This window comes from Aethalodelphis obliquidens, unplaced genomic scaffold (assembly GCF_003676395.1).
Source record: "Aethalodelphis obliquidens isolate GAN/ISIS:26980383/991018 unplaced genomic scaffold, ASM367639v1 scaffold6, whole genome shotgun sequence".
NCBI classification, from domain to species: Eukaryota; Metazoa; Chordata; class Mammalia; order Artiodactyla; family Delphinidae; genus Aethalodelphis; species Aethalodelphis obliquidens.
The window spans coordinates 71,509,107-71,524,521 of record NW_020837950.1 but is presented as its reverse complement, the minus strand read 5'-3'; the positions used below and the strand labels follow the sequence as shown (position 1 = coordinate 71,524,521).

General features: G+C 50.7%; 1 protein-coding gene and 1 long non-coding RNA gene across 2 annotated transcripts; one reads left to right on the top strand and one right to left on the bottom strand.

The window, feature by feature from the left end:
• Positions 1–241: 241 nt before the first annotated feature.
• Positions 242–2,272, bottom strand: BLOC1S4 (biogenesis of lysosomal organelles complex 1 subunit 4). The gene has a single exon (XM_027103757.1). The coding sequence runs from the start codon at positions 1,990–1,992 to the stop codon at positions 1,339–1,341; it is 654 nt and encodes a 217-aa protein (XP_026959558.1). The 5' UTR covers positions 1,993–2,272; the 3' UTR covers positions 242–1,338.
• Positions 2,273–13,141: 10,869 nt separating this feature from the next.
• On the top strand, positions 13,142–15,167 carry LOC113619129 (uncharacterized). Its single transcript, XR_003432298.1, has 2 exons — positions 13,142–13,746; positions 14,972–15,167. It is a non-coding gene; the product is annotated as an uncharacterized LOC113619129 (long non-coding RNA).
• The last annotated feature ends 248 nt before the right edge of the window (positions 15,168–15,415 follow it).

Genomic DNA, 15,415 nt, shown 5'->3' with positions numbered 1-15,415 from the left:
CAAGCCCTGGTCTGGAAAGATCCCACATGCCGCGGAGCAACCAAGCCCGTGCGCCACAACTACTGAGCCTGCGCTCTAGAGCCCGTGAGCCACAGCTACTGCGCTCACGCACCTAGAGCCCGCGCTCTGCAAAAAGAGAAGCCACCACAATGAGAAGCCCGCACACCACAATGAAGAGTAGCCTCCGCTCGCCGAAACTAGAGAAAGCTTGCGCGAAGCAAAGACCCAACGCAGCCAAAAATAAAATAAATTTAAAAAAATATATATATATATATAAATGTGTGACACAGAAGGTCCATGAAAGCTAAGGTTGGAGATTACACAATCAGATTTTTCACAATGCACAGCTGAGAATACCTCAAAGATCTATGATAAATGACACAAAAGCAACCTAAGCTCTATGCTTGAGTTCTACTACCTAGGAGGACCACCTTATAAAACAGATTAAAATCAAGATCAAAGCCTGTTGTACCTGCAAGGGATCTTTAAGATTCCACGTGGTCAGGGTGAAAGAACAAAATCCTAATAGCAGTCATGTTACCACACAAATAACTTAACTGTTCACTTTGAGGAGAAATAAATATTTAATGCTGTGAACTTTCTTTATCCCACTCCCTAAATCAGATACTCAACGTGTCTATTTTCAAACAAGCAAAAAGGAAAATACGTACCGTCCTTTTCAGATGGAAACACTTTCCAATAAAATTTAAATTTTTTATTAATATTTAATTATAAACCAAACGTTGGGAATCATATAGACACGTTTGCTATGGACAAACTTAGACTGTGAGGTCATACTTTCAAAAAAACTTCAGAATGAGTTGCAATAAATCAATACGTTTTCTCAGAAATTGTATAATTTCCTTCGGTTTGCAATCCATTATATGGAAAGTTTAATATAATTTTAAATAACTTACCACCTATCCTAGAAGTAAGCTATTGAAAACTGAATCACTATTAGGATCGAATTAACAAGGCTTTAAAGGCTCAGTTTTCCTAAGGGTATACAAATATACAAATCTTGAAAAGGTAATACTGTTAGTTGAGCTGTAAAATCCATAAAAATATGGGCCACAGTGCCCAGGTAAGTTCATTCATTTTGCTTCCCCGATGCCCTCCACCAAGCAGCTTTGAAGCTTCAAGTTTGAACTGGAAGGCGTAGAAAATCACACATCCTTCGTGAAATGATGAAGATACTGAGAAATCAAGTGTGCAAAAAATAAACTCTACAATTTCATACTCCAACATCATGTATGTCTAGTTACAGGATTTTCAACTGGTTTGATTACTACCCGAGAGAATTTCAGACCCGTCCTCTGGCAGCGCTGTCCCGCGGACTCAGACCTGAGATCTTTCGCTGCAACAAGGAAAGTGGTCTTCGGTTCGAAACACGACGGGGGGTTCGTAGCTGGTCCCCTGGGACCTGCTGGAGGGCGCCTTGTTGAAGAAGGAGGGCACGTTAATTGTGCGCAGGAGTTTCCTGAACGTACTGGGGAACGTCCCCAGCTCGGCCTCCGCCCTGGAGACCTGCTCCTCCAGCCTGGCTACACTGGCGCCGATCATCCCGACGAAGGCCTCCAGCCGGTCGATCTTGCTGTACACTCTCCGCATCTCGGTGGCCTTGGCGTAAATGCAAGGCATGCCCTCGCTGACCACGTGGGAAGAGTCGCCGCGCAGCATGTCCAGCATGCCCACAAACTCGTCCACCCTGGTGAGCAGGTCCTCCAGGCTCGCGTCCAGCTCCTCGACCTCGGGCCGCGCCCCCGCGCCAGGCAGCAGGCAGGCGGCGTAGCCCGAGGCGGCGCGGCGCAGCAGCGGCAGGTCCCGGCTGGGCGCGCCCGACTCCGGGCCCTCATCCTCCCACGGCACCGACGCGCTGCTGTGGCTCTGGGACACGTTACCGCTGTCCCCGCTCCAGGCCGCCACCTGGGGCTCGGCCTCCTCGGCCGGCCCCTCGCACGGCAGCCTGCTGCCCTCCGCGAAACCTTCCATGTCTCGCAACTGACCCGGAACGCCAGCCCCGCTTCCAGCCTGTGCGCGCGCATGCGCACGCAGAGCACGCAGCACTACTTCCAGCCTCTGCGCGAGCACGTACACGCACGCACACCCGCCCTTGCTACTGGCCTCCTCTGCCCCGCGCACGTACACGCGCACCCATCTCTGCTTCCAGCCTCGGAACGCTCATGCACGCGCGCGGCGCTCTCCGCGCACAGGTGCTCACGCTCAGAGCGTGTCGGAAAAAAACATGAACATGTTGGGGGAAAAAAAAACCCCAACGTGCTGGGACTTGCCTGGTGGCGCAGTGGTTAAGAATCCGCCTGCCAATCCAGGGGACACGGGATTGAGCCCTGGTCCGGGAAGATCCAACATGGTGCGGAGCAACTAAGCCCGTGCGCCACAACTACTGAGCCTGGGCTCTAGAGCCCGCGAGCCACAACTGCTGATCACACATACCACAACTACTGAAGCCCGCGCGCCTAGAGCCCGTGCTCTGCAACAAGAGAAGCCACCGCAATGAAAAGTCTGTGCAGAAGGGGTGCGGGTTCGATCCCTGGTTGGGGAGCTGGGATCCCGCATGCCTTGTGGCCAAAAAAAAAAAAAAAAAAAAAAGCCAAGGCCTGGAACAGAGGCAATATTGTGACAGGACTTTAAAAATGGGCCACATCAAAAAAATCTTTTTAAAAAAGAAACAAAATTAAGAAATAGCTTTATAGTAAAGATCAAATCCAGGGTACTGCCAGAAAAAAGGAGTTGTGACTGTAAAATACCTCTTAATCAACAGTCAATCAAAGAAAGAAATGGAAAATTTCATTTGAGCCAACCTGAGGATTATAACCTGGGAGACAGTCTTTCAGAAAGCTCTGAGAACTGTTCCACCTTTTAGAAGTCAAAGCACAATTATATGGTTTTGAGACAAAGGATTATACATCAAAGTAACATATTGACGGTTTACATAGCCCAGATCTGCACGTGCAAGGCAAGCAGTGGGTCATCATGACCCCTAACGGCAGCGGTCTGCAACATTTTGGGCACCAGGGACCGGTTTCATGGGAGACGGACGGGGGCGTAGGATGGTTCAGGTGGTAACGCGAGCGACGGGGAGCGGCGGGAGCGGCAGGCGAAGCTTCGCTCACTGGCCTGCCGCTCGTCTCCTGCTGTGCAGCCGGTTCCTAGCAGGCCAAGGACCGGTGGGGTTGGGGACCCCTGCCTTACAGGATTGAAGAGGAATGTTTTCTCCTAAGGAGTTACCTCGCTAGTGCCAGGAGAAAATTGCTTTTTTATTTTTTTGGCAAGCAGGCACTCCTGCATCTTCTAAGGGAATCTTGTTACTGTAAAATGCAGATGCACAATGCATACTAAAGAGGGATAGTGGCCCACATAGGCAGAGAGAACTGTATTTAAAAATTTTTTCTTGTCCTGCCCTAAAACTAATTGTAATTCATCAAATCCCCTCCCTTTTGATTGCCCAATTTATTGTTAAATAAGAAAACATCATCTTTGTCTAAAAAAATTTCCTCCCATTTTCCAGTTGATCAATCATTATGGGTTGAACGGGGAAAACTTAGAAAACAGAGAGGCAAATGTTGTAAAATCTTTTTTAAAAAACTCAGAAAAATCAAAGATGGCAGCTCAAAGTACCACTCAGTCAGAACAACTCTTTTTTTTAAACTTTATTTTATTTATTTTTGGCTGTGTTGGGTCTTCATTGCTGCACGCAGGCTTTCTCTAGTTGCAGTGAGCGGGGGCTGCTCTTAGTTGCGGTGAGCAGCTTACTGTGGTGGCTTCTCTTGTTGTGGAGCACGGGCTTTAGGCGCACGGGCTTCAATAGCTGCAGCACGCAGGCTCAGTAGTTGTGGCTCGCGGGCTTAGTTGCTCCACAGCATGTGGGATCTTCCCGGACCAGGGATCGAACCTGTGTCCCCTGCATTGGCAGGCGGATTCTCAACCACTGCGCCACCAGGGAAGCCCCAGAATAGCAACTCTTTAAAGAGATTAAAGATGTGCCTCTCGGAGACTCTCAAACAATAGGGTCTTTGGGACTTTGGTCCAATAGAGTGAACCCCAATGAGATTCAAAGGAAACCTATGAAGTATTTTAAGACCATCATATTAGAAGAAACACCGCAGCTAGAAGGGACAGAGATGGTACAAAATGAAACGCCTCTGGACACCCCAAATTTCTAGAAGCATGAAGCATGCTGAGGAAATTACTCATCTGTAAATACATGCTACCTATCATGAAAAAGGAAGTATGATTCAAAGGGCGGAACCAAGAGCCCAGATGATAGAGTTGAGAGCCATGGAGAATTATTCGTAGACTCTGAGACTGAACTGCAGAATTACTGTGCCCCAGTGACTCCTTTGTGCCTCCCATTTCACCCCTTATTTGAATAGGAATGTTTGGAACGGTTATCCTATGCCTGTCTCACAACTGTATATTGGATGTGTCAGGGGCATATAACTTGTCTCTTTAGTTTTAAAGTTCTACAGATCAAGTAGCACTGCAGTCTAGGTGCTGGAGTTAGGAAACTACGATCATCCACATCTGACCTACAGAGCAAAATTCTGGACTTGGAGATGTGGCTACAACAGGATGTAACTTTGGGGGCCTTTGGGTGGGCGTGCGGCTTGCATGTTGGAGGGACATGAATCGTTAGTGGCCAGAGAGCAGACTGTGGTAGCCAGCCTTCAAGATGAGCCCCAATGATCTCCATTTCTTGTTGTTCACACTCTTGCGTATTCCTTCCTGTTGAGTGTGTACTGGACATAGTGACTTGTTCATAATAAATAGAAAAACGCAGAAGTGGTGGTGTGTGACTTAGGGATTAGGTCGTAAGAGGAGTTGTGTTATTGTTACTCACCAGGGTTCTTGGCCTCCTTGATCTATAGACATTGATAAGAGGCCAGATAAGAAATTCAGGCAAGGCTTTATTGAGGTTTCTGCTGCAGCAGTAGGGAGAACAAGTAACAAGTTCCCTTGCTCGCTCCCCGGGATGGGGCAGGGGGCGAGCTGCTTCCTTATATGGGGTGAGGGTAGAGGTGTGTCCTGGGGTCAGCTGGAGGGGTGGCTTAGGAGGTTTGCCCACCCCTTAGGTGGGGTTGAGTGCAAGGGGCATGCTCGGTGCCCTGCTTTTGCTCCCGGCTCTTCAGAATTGGCAGTTGGGTTTTCGGTCTTTTTGTATCTTGTTGTCCATAATTTGTCCCAACTGCACATGCATGCAGTTTTCTTTTTTTTAAAATTAATTAATTAATTATTTTTGGCTGCGTTGGGTCTGCGTTGCTGCGCGCGGGCTTCCTCTAGTTGCGGCGAGCGGGGGCTACTCTTCACTGCAGTGCTTGGGTTTCTCACTGCGGTGGCTTCTCTTGCAGAGCACGGGCTCTAGGCGCGTGGGCTTCAGTAGTTGTGGCGCACAGGCTTAGTTGCTCCACAGCATGTGGAATCTTCCCGGACCAGGGCTCAAACCCATGTCCCCTGCACTGGCAGGACATGCAGTTACTTTTCTTTGTATTTTGTTGCTGGAGGAGATGTCTGCCCAGGTGTGCACACAGCAGCAAAGGGTCCCAGGTCCCAGCCTGTCTCATCTCTTTCTCTCAAATCACTTGCTCTGACTTCTTGTGGACATCTATTGAGAAACTACATAGCAAGGAATTGAGGTCTTTAACCAACAGCCAGCAAAAAACAGCCTCCTTCCAGTAACAACAGGAAGTGGATCCTTCAACCCCATTCAAGCCCAGTGATGACTGCAGCCTAATTAAATGTCCTAAGCTGAAACTATGTGAGATAATAGATATCTGTTGTTTTCAGCTGCTAAATTTGGGGGTAATCTGTTATGCAGCAACAGACAATTAATCTACCACTGAAGGAATATACTACAATTTATTTGTTTTACTTATTCTCTGGCTGATAAACATTTATGTTGTTTTAGCTTTAGGGCTATTATAAAAAGCTCCTATGAATATTCTTCTATATATCTTTTTAAAAATAAATTTATTTATTTATTTATATTTTTGGCTGCACTGGATCTTCGGTGCTGCATGAGGGCTTTCTCTAGTTGCGGCGAGAGGGGGCCACTTTTTGTTGTGGTGCGTAGGCTTCTCATTGCGGTGGCTTCTCTTGTTGCGGAGCACGGGCTCTAGGGGCATGGGCTTCGGTAGTTGTGGCACATGGGCTCAGTAGTTTTGGCTCAAGAGCGCAGGCTCCGTAGTTGTGAGCCACCAAGAAAGTCCCATCTTCAATATATCTTTTTGTGGATAAATGTGCTTACAACTACGGAGCCTGTGCCCTAGAGCCCGCGAGCCACAACTACTGAGCCCGTGCGGCCACAACTACTGAAGCCCATGCACCTAGAGCCTTGCTCTGCAACAAGAGAAGCCACTGCAATGAGAAACTCGCGCACAGCAACGAAAAGTAGACCCCGTTCGCCGCAACTAGAGAAAGCCCGTGCGCAGCAATGAAGACCCAAGGCAGCCAAAAATAAATTAAAAAAAAAAAAGGTCTTTAAAAACAAACAAACAAAAACCTGACAGACCTTGCACTTCTCTGATGGCACAGTGGTTAAGAATCCACCTGCCAGTGCAGGGGACACGGGTTCGAGCCCTGGTCCAGAAAGATCCCACATGCCGTGCAGCAACTAAGCCCGTGCACCACAACTACTGAGCCTGAACTCTAGAGCCCGTGAGCCACAACTACTGAAGCCCGTGTGCCACAGCTACTGAAGCCCGTGCACCACAACTACTGAGCCTGAACTCTAGAGCCCGCGAGCCACAACTACACAAGCCCGCGCGCCTAGACCCTATGCTCTGCAATGAGAAGCCACCGCAATGGGTAGCTCCAGCTCACCGCAACTAGAGAAAGCCTGCGCGCAGCAACGAAGACCCAACGCAGCCAAAAAAATAAATATAAAAACTAAAAAAAAAACCCAAAAAGCATTGACAGACCTACAATGAGAGATGGACAAATCCACCACTAGAGCAGGTGACCACCACAAAGCCTCCACCTGCGTGACTGACTGCTCAGGCAGGTAAGAAGACTTGGGACATCAGACAGGGATGATTTAAGGGGCCACATTAAGGAACTCTCATCCATTCTTCTCTGAGTATTTATGCAACTATGGCTGTGGGAGGTAAGGAATGTGGGTGAAATGGGTGTGATGCACAGGACACTGAATAAATGGTAAGAATGACTGTGCAGCCCGCCCCAAGTTCAGGATGCCTTTAACTAACCAAGAATGATGTCATGGGTATTACCAGATGACCGTGGGGTGGCATTTGTCCAGTAGCCTTTTTCCAGTTGGAGAGAATGTCTCAGGGTCTCCCTGGAACCCAGGCATCTTCTGCCACCTAACGAAACTCTAAGTCCAAATACAGAACCTATTTGGAAGTCCCAGTGTAGCTGGACCATAAAAATAAATTCCCGAGAGACTACGAAAGGGCCTGAGACACCTGTTCTCCAAGCTCCGCCTCAAGGGGCAGGGCTAACATTGTCCACGAGGTGGCTGGTTACTTTACAGGAATCTCGAACAAATGGAATGCCAACTCCCCAAGAAAGCTCAAAGACAAGACAGTGCAAAATCATCATTTTTTTTGGCTCAGAAAGAGACGGTCACTTGTCCAAGGTGACACATTAATAAGCAAGGGGCAGAGCCGAGAGTGGAACTGGCCCTCCGACCCCAGCCCATGCCGTCTGCACCACCCACTATCTGCTGTACCGTCAGCCGAGTCAGGAGCTCTTCCCCTGAGCATCTTCCCTCCTGCTGGGCTCAGACAGCAGATACTGCCCTTGGGTCCCAAGGTGCAAATTTCATGCACCTACCTGTCGCCAGTTCACCATCATGGTGCCCAAGACCCAAAATGCCTTTGTCCAAGGGACTAGCTTAGCTGAGGAAACACCCAGATGCAGAGGCCTCAGCAGTTCTGTACTAAGAGGATAGGGGCCAGTCAGATTGGAACCTTCCACACACCTTCTCTCCCCTGCCCACCACTCCATACAGTTTCCATCATCTAGAGCCTTCCCCACGCCCTGGCTGGGTTAAATGCTGCCTTCCTGTTTCCCACCCCGTCCACTTGCTCAGTCTCAGCACTTCTCACTCACTGTGGCAGGGTCTGTTAAACTGGCCATCTCACCTACTATGGTACAAGCCCTTTGAAGGCGGCAGCTGTGGAAGAGTTGGGGCTACAATGTCTAGCACATATTAGCTCTCCCATGTATATTCCAGTGTGCGAATGAACAAGTCAGTGACTCTCACTAGGGAACCAACTGCTTGGTGGTGTCCCGGGGACCTAGTACATCGCCAGCAAAACATTTGCTGAATGAATAACTGAACAAATACATAAGCGAACGCACTCTATGAAACGAGCTGGTCAGTGTCTGCTGGAGACTCAACAGACACCTGGAACGTGGGACCTCAGTAGGAGGGACGCCTGCATTTGGGCTCCCTAATCCCACCGAGCCCCAGGGATTCCTCACACTTCTCCTCAGCCTAGACGGGGTCCATCACAGCCTATTCCCAACATCCTCGAGGCCAACCCATGCTCACTGCTGCATCCCTCTATAGAGCGCTCAGCATCGTGGACTGCTGTTTAGAAAACTGCTGAAGACCAGGTTGCTGAGACAAGAGGCAGAGGTGCACCAGGTGCCAGCTGATGTTATGGAAATAGCTCTGGCGTCAGTCAGTTCGATGCTCCTGGGCAAGTTCCTGAGAGTTTTTTCAGCCCAAGTTTCCCCACCCGAACAATGATAATAAAATGACACCTGAAATGTGTGAAAATGAGGTAAGGTATGTTAAGTGCCTGATCCCAAGTAGATTCTTATTAATACAGACTTTTGCTTCTCATTTCACACACCCAATATCCTGTTATTGGCCAGCAGGTATAGGAACTCAGCTCGGGGGGTAACAGCAGAAACAGGATCAATGCTGTTTTCACTTTTGGCCCCTTGAGTGATCTTCGAATTTGACCTATCCCATGCCACTCATATCCTAAGACTGATTTCCCCCTTCATGAGTTTGCTGAAAGCAAAGGTAACAATCCCAATTACCACTTATTAAAGAAAGGAAATGGGGCTTCCCTGGTGGCACAGTGGTTGAGAGTCCGCCTGCCGATGCAGGGGACACGGGTTCGTGCCCCGGTCCGGGAAGATCCCACATGCCACGGAGCGGCTGGGCCCGTGAGCCACGGCCGCTGAGCCTGCGCGTCCGGAGCCTGTGCTCCGCAACGGGAGAGGCCACAACAGTGAGAGGCCCGCGTACTGCAAAAAAAAAAAAAAAAGAAAAGAAAAGAAATGTATTTCTTTGAATTAAAAGCATGTTTGCCTCAACAGACACCATGTCAAATATAGGGACTCACAAAGAATTCCCCGTATTTCCACCAGCTGCCCTTTTCCACTTGACACTGCTGCACTGTCATCCACTGTCTGGCCAGGACAGGGACCATGGAGGGTAGGGTCCCCCCCTAGAGAGGGCACGTGCAGACCCTCAGTCCTCAACTCTAGCACCCCCCGCCCTGTTTGGCTGCGTTCACAATGGTCCCGGGTATTATTCACTGGGTAACCCATGGCACCAGACACAATCACCCTTTCACTAAGCAAGGATGACAGACTTGGGCGGCGGGATGGATCTGAAACTGGCGGCTGCAGTTCCAATTTTGACAGACATCACAAGCAGGCACGGGAGGTGGGTCAGGCCCTCATTTCCTTTCTGTGCAATTACCGCAGTGACACCTCCACCTTCACTGCACACCCCTGCCCTGTCCATTTTCTGCGACCATATTTGCATTTTCTAAACCACAAACAGGAAAGTGTTGTTGACCTACTCAAACCTTTCCATGGGTCTCCATTACTCTGCTTTTCAAAAGTTTTCAGCAAACCACCCTTAACTTCAGAAGGCCTTGCTACCCGAAGCATGGTACCTGAACCAGCAGCAATGCCATTACTTGGGAGCTTGTGAGAAATGCCTAAGTCAGGTCCTTAACCATAGGATTAGAATCTGCATTTTAACAAGGCCCCAGGGGTTCAGATGCACTTTAAGTTTGAATATCAGCATTGCTCCAGAGGCTCAGGACAGGGCAAGAAGCAGCTCCAAGTGGGAAACTTCCTTAGCCAGTGGTGTGTCATTTTAAAAACTAAAAAAATACTTTTTCTGTCAAACATTCAAGTAAGTTGACTATTCAGAATGCATCAATACATTCCTTGGCAACAGGTACCCTAGAGCGCATCTAGGTACAGCACAGAACACAAGACCCCAGGTGGAGAAGCATGGACACACACAGAATCAAGTTTAAACTCTTCAAAGCCGTATGAAGACCTCCACAGCCACACTTCCTATGTCCCTCATTGCCTCCCTGTTCTCTCACAACACCCCAAAGCCCTCCCCACCATGCCACGCTTCTACCTGCCTATGGACCCCAGGGTCCGTACTGTACCCTTAGTCCCTGGGCCTGGGCAGTTGTGCCTATGCTTCCAGGCCCAGACCAAGAGTCCTTGGGTCTGAAAGCTTTTTCCCTCAGACTCCCCGATGCTCAGGTGACTCTCTCCTCAATGCTCCCACCGCAGCATAAACACGGGGTATCCAAACCTCTTCAATGCCTTCAGCTGTCCTGGTTTACACTTATGATCCCACACTAATTACTACTAGGGCCACCCTTCACTCTCTTTTGTTTTCTTTTCTTTTTTCCCCATTTTTCACCATGCCTCGCGGCCTGTGGGGTCTTAGTTCCCCAACCAGGGATCAAACCCGTGCTTTCTGCAGTGAAAGCTCGGAGCCCTAACCACTGGCCTGCCACGGAGCTCCCAACACCTTTCACTTTCAAAACTGCCTCGGTTTGACAAATGACATGACCGCCCTAAACAGGCGCTCAGGCCATGAGGCCCAGAACCATGGTCGAATCCTCGCACATCCACACCCAGGCCCTCAGCGTATCCCATCTGCACCGCCTTCGGGATGCAGTCCACACACGTGCCCGCGCCGCAGCGACCACTCGGCCCCCAAGTACCCCAGCTCTCCGCGGGCTGCTTCCCTCACTCTCATCCTTGCTCTACTCACAGTGATCAATTTTCAACACGGCAGCCGGACAGCCTCTGCGTATGTGGTCAGATCCTGTCACTCCTCTGGTTACACCCTCAAACTGCTTCCCAAAGTGCTCCTTCTGCCCACCGTCTACTGCCTTGTCCCACAGCACTCGGGGCTCAGGCTGTTCCTCGCCTCTCTGCCCTGCTTGTCCGCCTGCCTGGAGTGTCCTTTCCCTAGATAGCCCTGTGTATATTCCACACACCCATCTTTGCCCAGATGTCACTATATCAGAGATGTCACCTGACCATCCTCTATAAGACAGCAGTGCAGCCCCAGCACCCTATCTTCCAGAGCCCCCTTCTTGCTTTTTCTACAGAACTTACCACTATCGGTGTTATTTCTCCCCCTGCCTTACTACAGTCAGGCACTGTTCTAAGTTTCTTATGAATGTGAGGTCCAAGGGTACAAGCACTTTGTTCCCTGATGTTCCCCAGTACCTGGGGACACTCAATTTGAACACATTTCCCAAATCAGAAGTATCTGACCTCCTTTTGACAATGACAACAATCAAGGAGACACTTTCATTCTGAAAAAAGTTTATATATCTCAACTTTTCTTGACCAACTCAGTGGCTTTGGTCATTTGCACAAAGACTCTAAAAACTGGCTTTCAGCATTTGTTTTTCCAAGCCAATGAACTTCATCATGACAAGCTAGAGCTCTGACCTCAATCCCTGTGACGTCTGCTCTGATGACCTAGCCTGGACATCACCTAAACCTGGAAGATGCCTCCTACTATCAGTTTGGGGCCTACCGTGGCCAGCTGCATGCTTTCCTCCCCAACCCTGCCAGGCTTCTGCAGAGGAGCCCCTCAAACCATAATTATACTATATGAAATAATTTTAGCCCCAAGTCAGCAAACACATGTAGTACCTAGAACTCATCCCCCATTTCAGGTTACTCACCAGACAGGTTACAAGATGTACACCAGTTAACATGCCACAGAAAAATTATAATTCTGAAAAACCAAACAAACAAAACCAAAGCAACACAGATGTGCTGGACTGCAAAATCCCAAAATTCACATGCCACCACTCGACGTGCCCAACAGCCCTCTGGGCCTTCTCAATCTTATCCGAAGTAGCGGCATCCACACCCTTGATTGGGGTTTGGGTTCTTGCTTCGGCAGCTGCAGCCAAGTAGTGTCTTCCTTCCTTTTTCTTTTTTTTTTTTTTTTTTCGGTACGCGGGCCTCTCACTGTTGTGGCCTCCCCCGTTGCGGAGCACAGGCTCCGGACGCGCAAGCTCAGCGGCTATGGCTCCCGGGCCCAGCCGCTCCGCGGCATGTGGGATCTTCCCGGACCGGGGCACGAACCCGTGTCCCCTGCATCGGCAGGCGGACTCTCAACCACTGCGCCACCAGGGAAGCACCATTCTTTCTTGCATAACTCTGACTTCAAGTCTCTTTCTTGGCTCCCAAATTCCAGGAAGCATTAAAAAATAGCAAAGCACAACAGTACACTTTCAAACTTTAAAAATACAATAAAATCACAGTAACAAAAATAGGACCACACAGCAGTTTACAATCTAGGCCCTGTTCCTGTTCCTTTACGTAACGGCATTTACTTAAAAGCTGTCTTTTCCAAGCTGAATGCACCTAACAGTCAAAATCCACATATGACAATATAATACTGAAACCATCTACCATACTGGTACTGGAGATTTAGTGTCCAACAGGGCGAAAACGCAGAAAGAAACGTAGAGAGAGAAAACGAAAGACTCTTGGTTTCGGCCTCTCCAAGCAGTCATCCTCCTTACCAGCTGAACGGAGTCCATCAGCTGATAATCGACAGTACGAGCGGGGGAAGTTCATTAACACGACGTAAATTCTAAGACTCTCATACCGAGGAGGCAAACAAGAAACCACCCGTGCAAAATGCGACCACTTGCCCTAAGGTCATCTGAGACGGTGCAGGCGCATCGCAGCCGGTCTCTAAGGCGCCCCTCTTTTTTTTTTGGCCCTACGGCCGGGGTTTTCACCCCAGCGACTGAGCTGGTCCACATTCTGCAAATATTTTACTAGAAGGGATCTTTACGGTTCACAACAACATATCAAATCATTTTCTTCTAATTGCCAACGTTAAAAAAATAAAACGATATCTAAACGAGAAGCTGAGCGGGGTATTATCCTCGTTCTGCCCCCGCCGCCCAGCGCGGAGGCTGCGATGCCGGGCGAGCCGGGCTCCCCTCCCCCCGTGGGCCGGGGCCCACCCGCCCCCGCGTCGTCAGTCACACCCGCTCCCGTGCATCCGCCGGGGCAGTCCGCGGCCCTCCTCGCCGTCAGCGCGGCCTCCGCCGCCTCCGCCTCCTCCGCCTCCTCGCACAGGCTTATCACCCTCTCTTCCGCCGTGGCGCCGCACTGCGGGCGGGGTCCCGGGCGCGGGCCTCCGAGACCCCCACCTCCCTCTCCTGCAGCCGGCGCGCCTTCAGATGCGCGCGCACGTGCTCGCGCTCGCGGACGGCGAGCCCCGGCGGGCGGGCGGGAGGCGTGGAGCGCGGGGCCTGGGAACTTCTCCCAGGCGTCGTCGGGCGCACGTTCCAGCTTCGCGTCTACGGGCCACCTCGCGCCGCCACCGCCCCGTGACCTCGAGGCCTGCTCACCGCCCCCGGGAAGGCGGCCGGCCGACAGCTAGCTCTGGGCGCGGGGTTGAGCTCCGCGAAGCGCCGCTGTAGCGGGCAACAGGTTTTTGAGTTTTGTTTTTGATAGAGCTTTGCTTTTCGCCTGAAAGCCACACCCAAAATAGCCCCCGCCCCGTGTACCGACGCTCTGTTGCTTTGCAGCCCCTTTCACGACACGCCGGGACCCCTTTACGGCCACGCCCCGGGTGGAAACACTGAGCTGGCGCGTGCCCGCGGGAGGGGGCTGTTGTGCTGTTGTCGCCGCCCTTCCCGTTTCCCGGTCACGGCCTTTCCCTTGGGTCTTGAGGACATGGGTTTTAACTCTTGAGTTGTGATAGTGATTTTTCCACACCGGAAGTACTGAGTTACACCAGACACTGTGACCACGGGCTGCGAAGCCCCCGGCTGCCTGCCTTCCCCACCTCCCTGAACTCCCCAAAGCAAAGGTTGATTTGGCGCCTCAGCCCTTAGCCACCTGGCACGGAGCGGGTCCTCAGGGAGAGTATATTAAAACGAAATCGTTACCAAACTAATGTCTGCGAGGAGAGCTCTAAGCACCCTGTGTGTCAGGGATGAGTGATAAGTTCGTGTTCTCGCCCCGTGGCCCCTAGACACGGTAACACTAAAGATCGTGTGCCCACGCATTCCCTGTCGGGGACACAGGACGCCTGGGGGCCGGCGGGGCCGCACGAGCAGCTTTCTCCCAGGGCTCGGGCCGTCTTCCTAGTGACGTGGCGACAGGCTGCTGCACGTGCTCGTTTGGGAACCAAGCTGAATGCCTGCCGGGCAACCACAGATCTGGGTGGAGGCCGTCTCTCCCACTCCGCCCTGGGGCACCTGTCCCAGGCCGTACCCCTCCCTCCCTAGCCTGCCCTCCAGGGGCCACTTCCCAGTGTGGCTCAGACACCCGGGGAGAGGCGTCCATTCCTGGGTCTGGGTGCCTGTCTGGGTGTGTGGGTGGGAGGCTTTGCTCCCTCGCCTCGCCTAGCGTCGCCTCGGGGAGTTCCTTGCGCCAAGTGCTCAGGACCCTGAGGGGTGGAGGCGTCACTGTCCTGAGCAGCTGGGGGTTGTCGGGCGCGGGCCGCTGTGGCTCCTGGGGGGCCGGGGATGGCTGTGTGCGTGGGCTGGGTGCACGCGGGGTCTCGGCCGCCCCAGGACTCTGCACAAAGGACCCCTCCTCCTCTCAAAGCCATTGATGGAGCTTCTCTGGAATTCTTTGCCAAAATCCCAAGGTAGAATCCAAGGGTCCAAGACCATTTGCATCCAGCACACGTTTTCCTTTTCTGTAGGAACTTTTTTGTCGTTGTTGTTTTTTAACCAGCACCACACCATGCTTCAGAAAGCCATGTTTCATCTATCCTGGATCGCTACAGTGAAGTATTACAGTTGTACAGTTCCCAGTCTGGCCTTGGCTTGCTCGGATAAAACTTTGTATGTATTTTGTAAGGCATAGATTCTAAATTGTAATGATGTCCTGTGCAAAAAGAAAAAATATTAACTAAATTGTAAATTTTATTGTTTTAACGTATATGCGTGTTTAGCGACGTTTACATTTTGAAATAAAATTTATGATCCATTAAAAAAAAAGATTGTGTGTGTGTGTGTGTGTGTGTGTGTGTGTGCCCTGCTTGCACAAGTGCTGTGGACTTGGGCCTCAGTTTTCCAGTGGATCATGTAAACAAAAAAAAATATTGTCTGCCATTCCAGTTCTGTTAATACAAGGATCAAGTCAT

What these genes read in the sequence shown, in the direction of transcription:
- BLOC1S4 (XM_027103757.1), bottom strand. Translation starts at nt 1,992, where the DNA reads ATGGAAGGTTTCGCGGAGGGCAGCAGGCTGCCGTGCGAGGGGCCGGCC.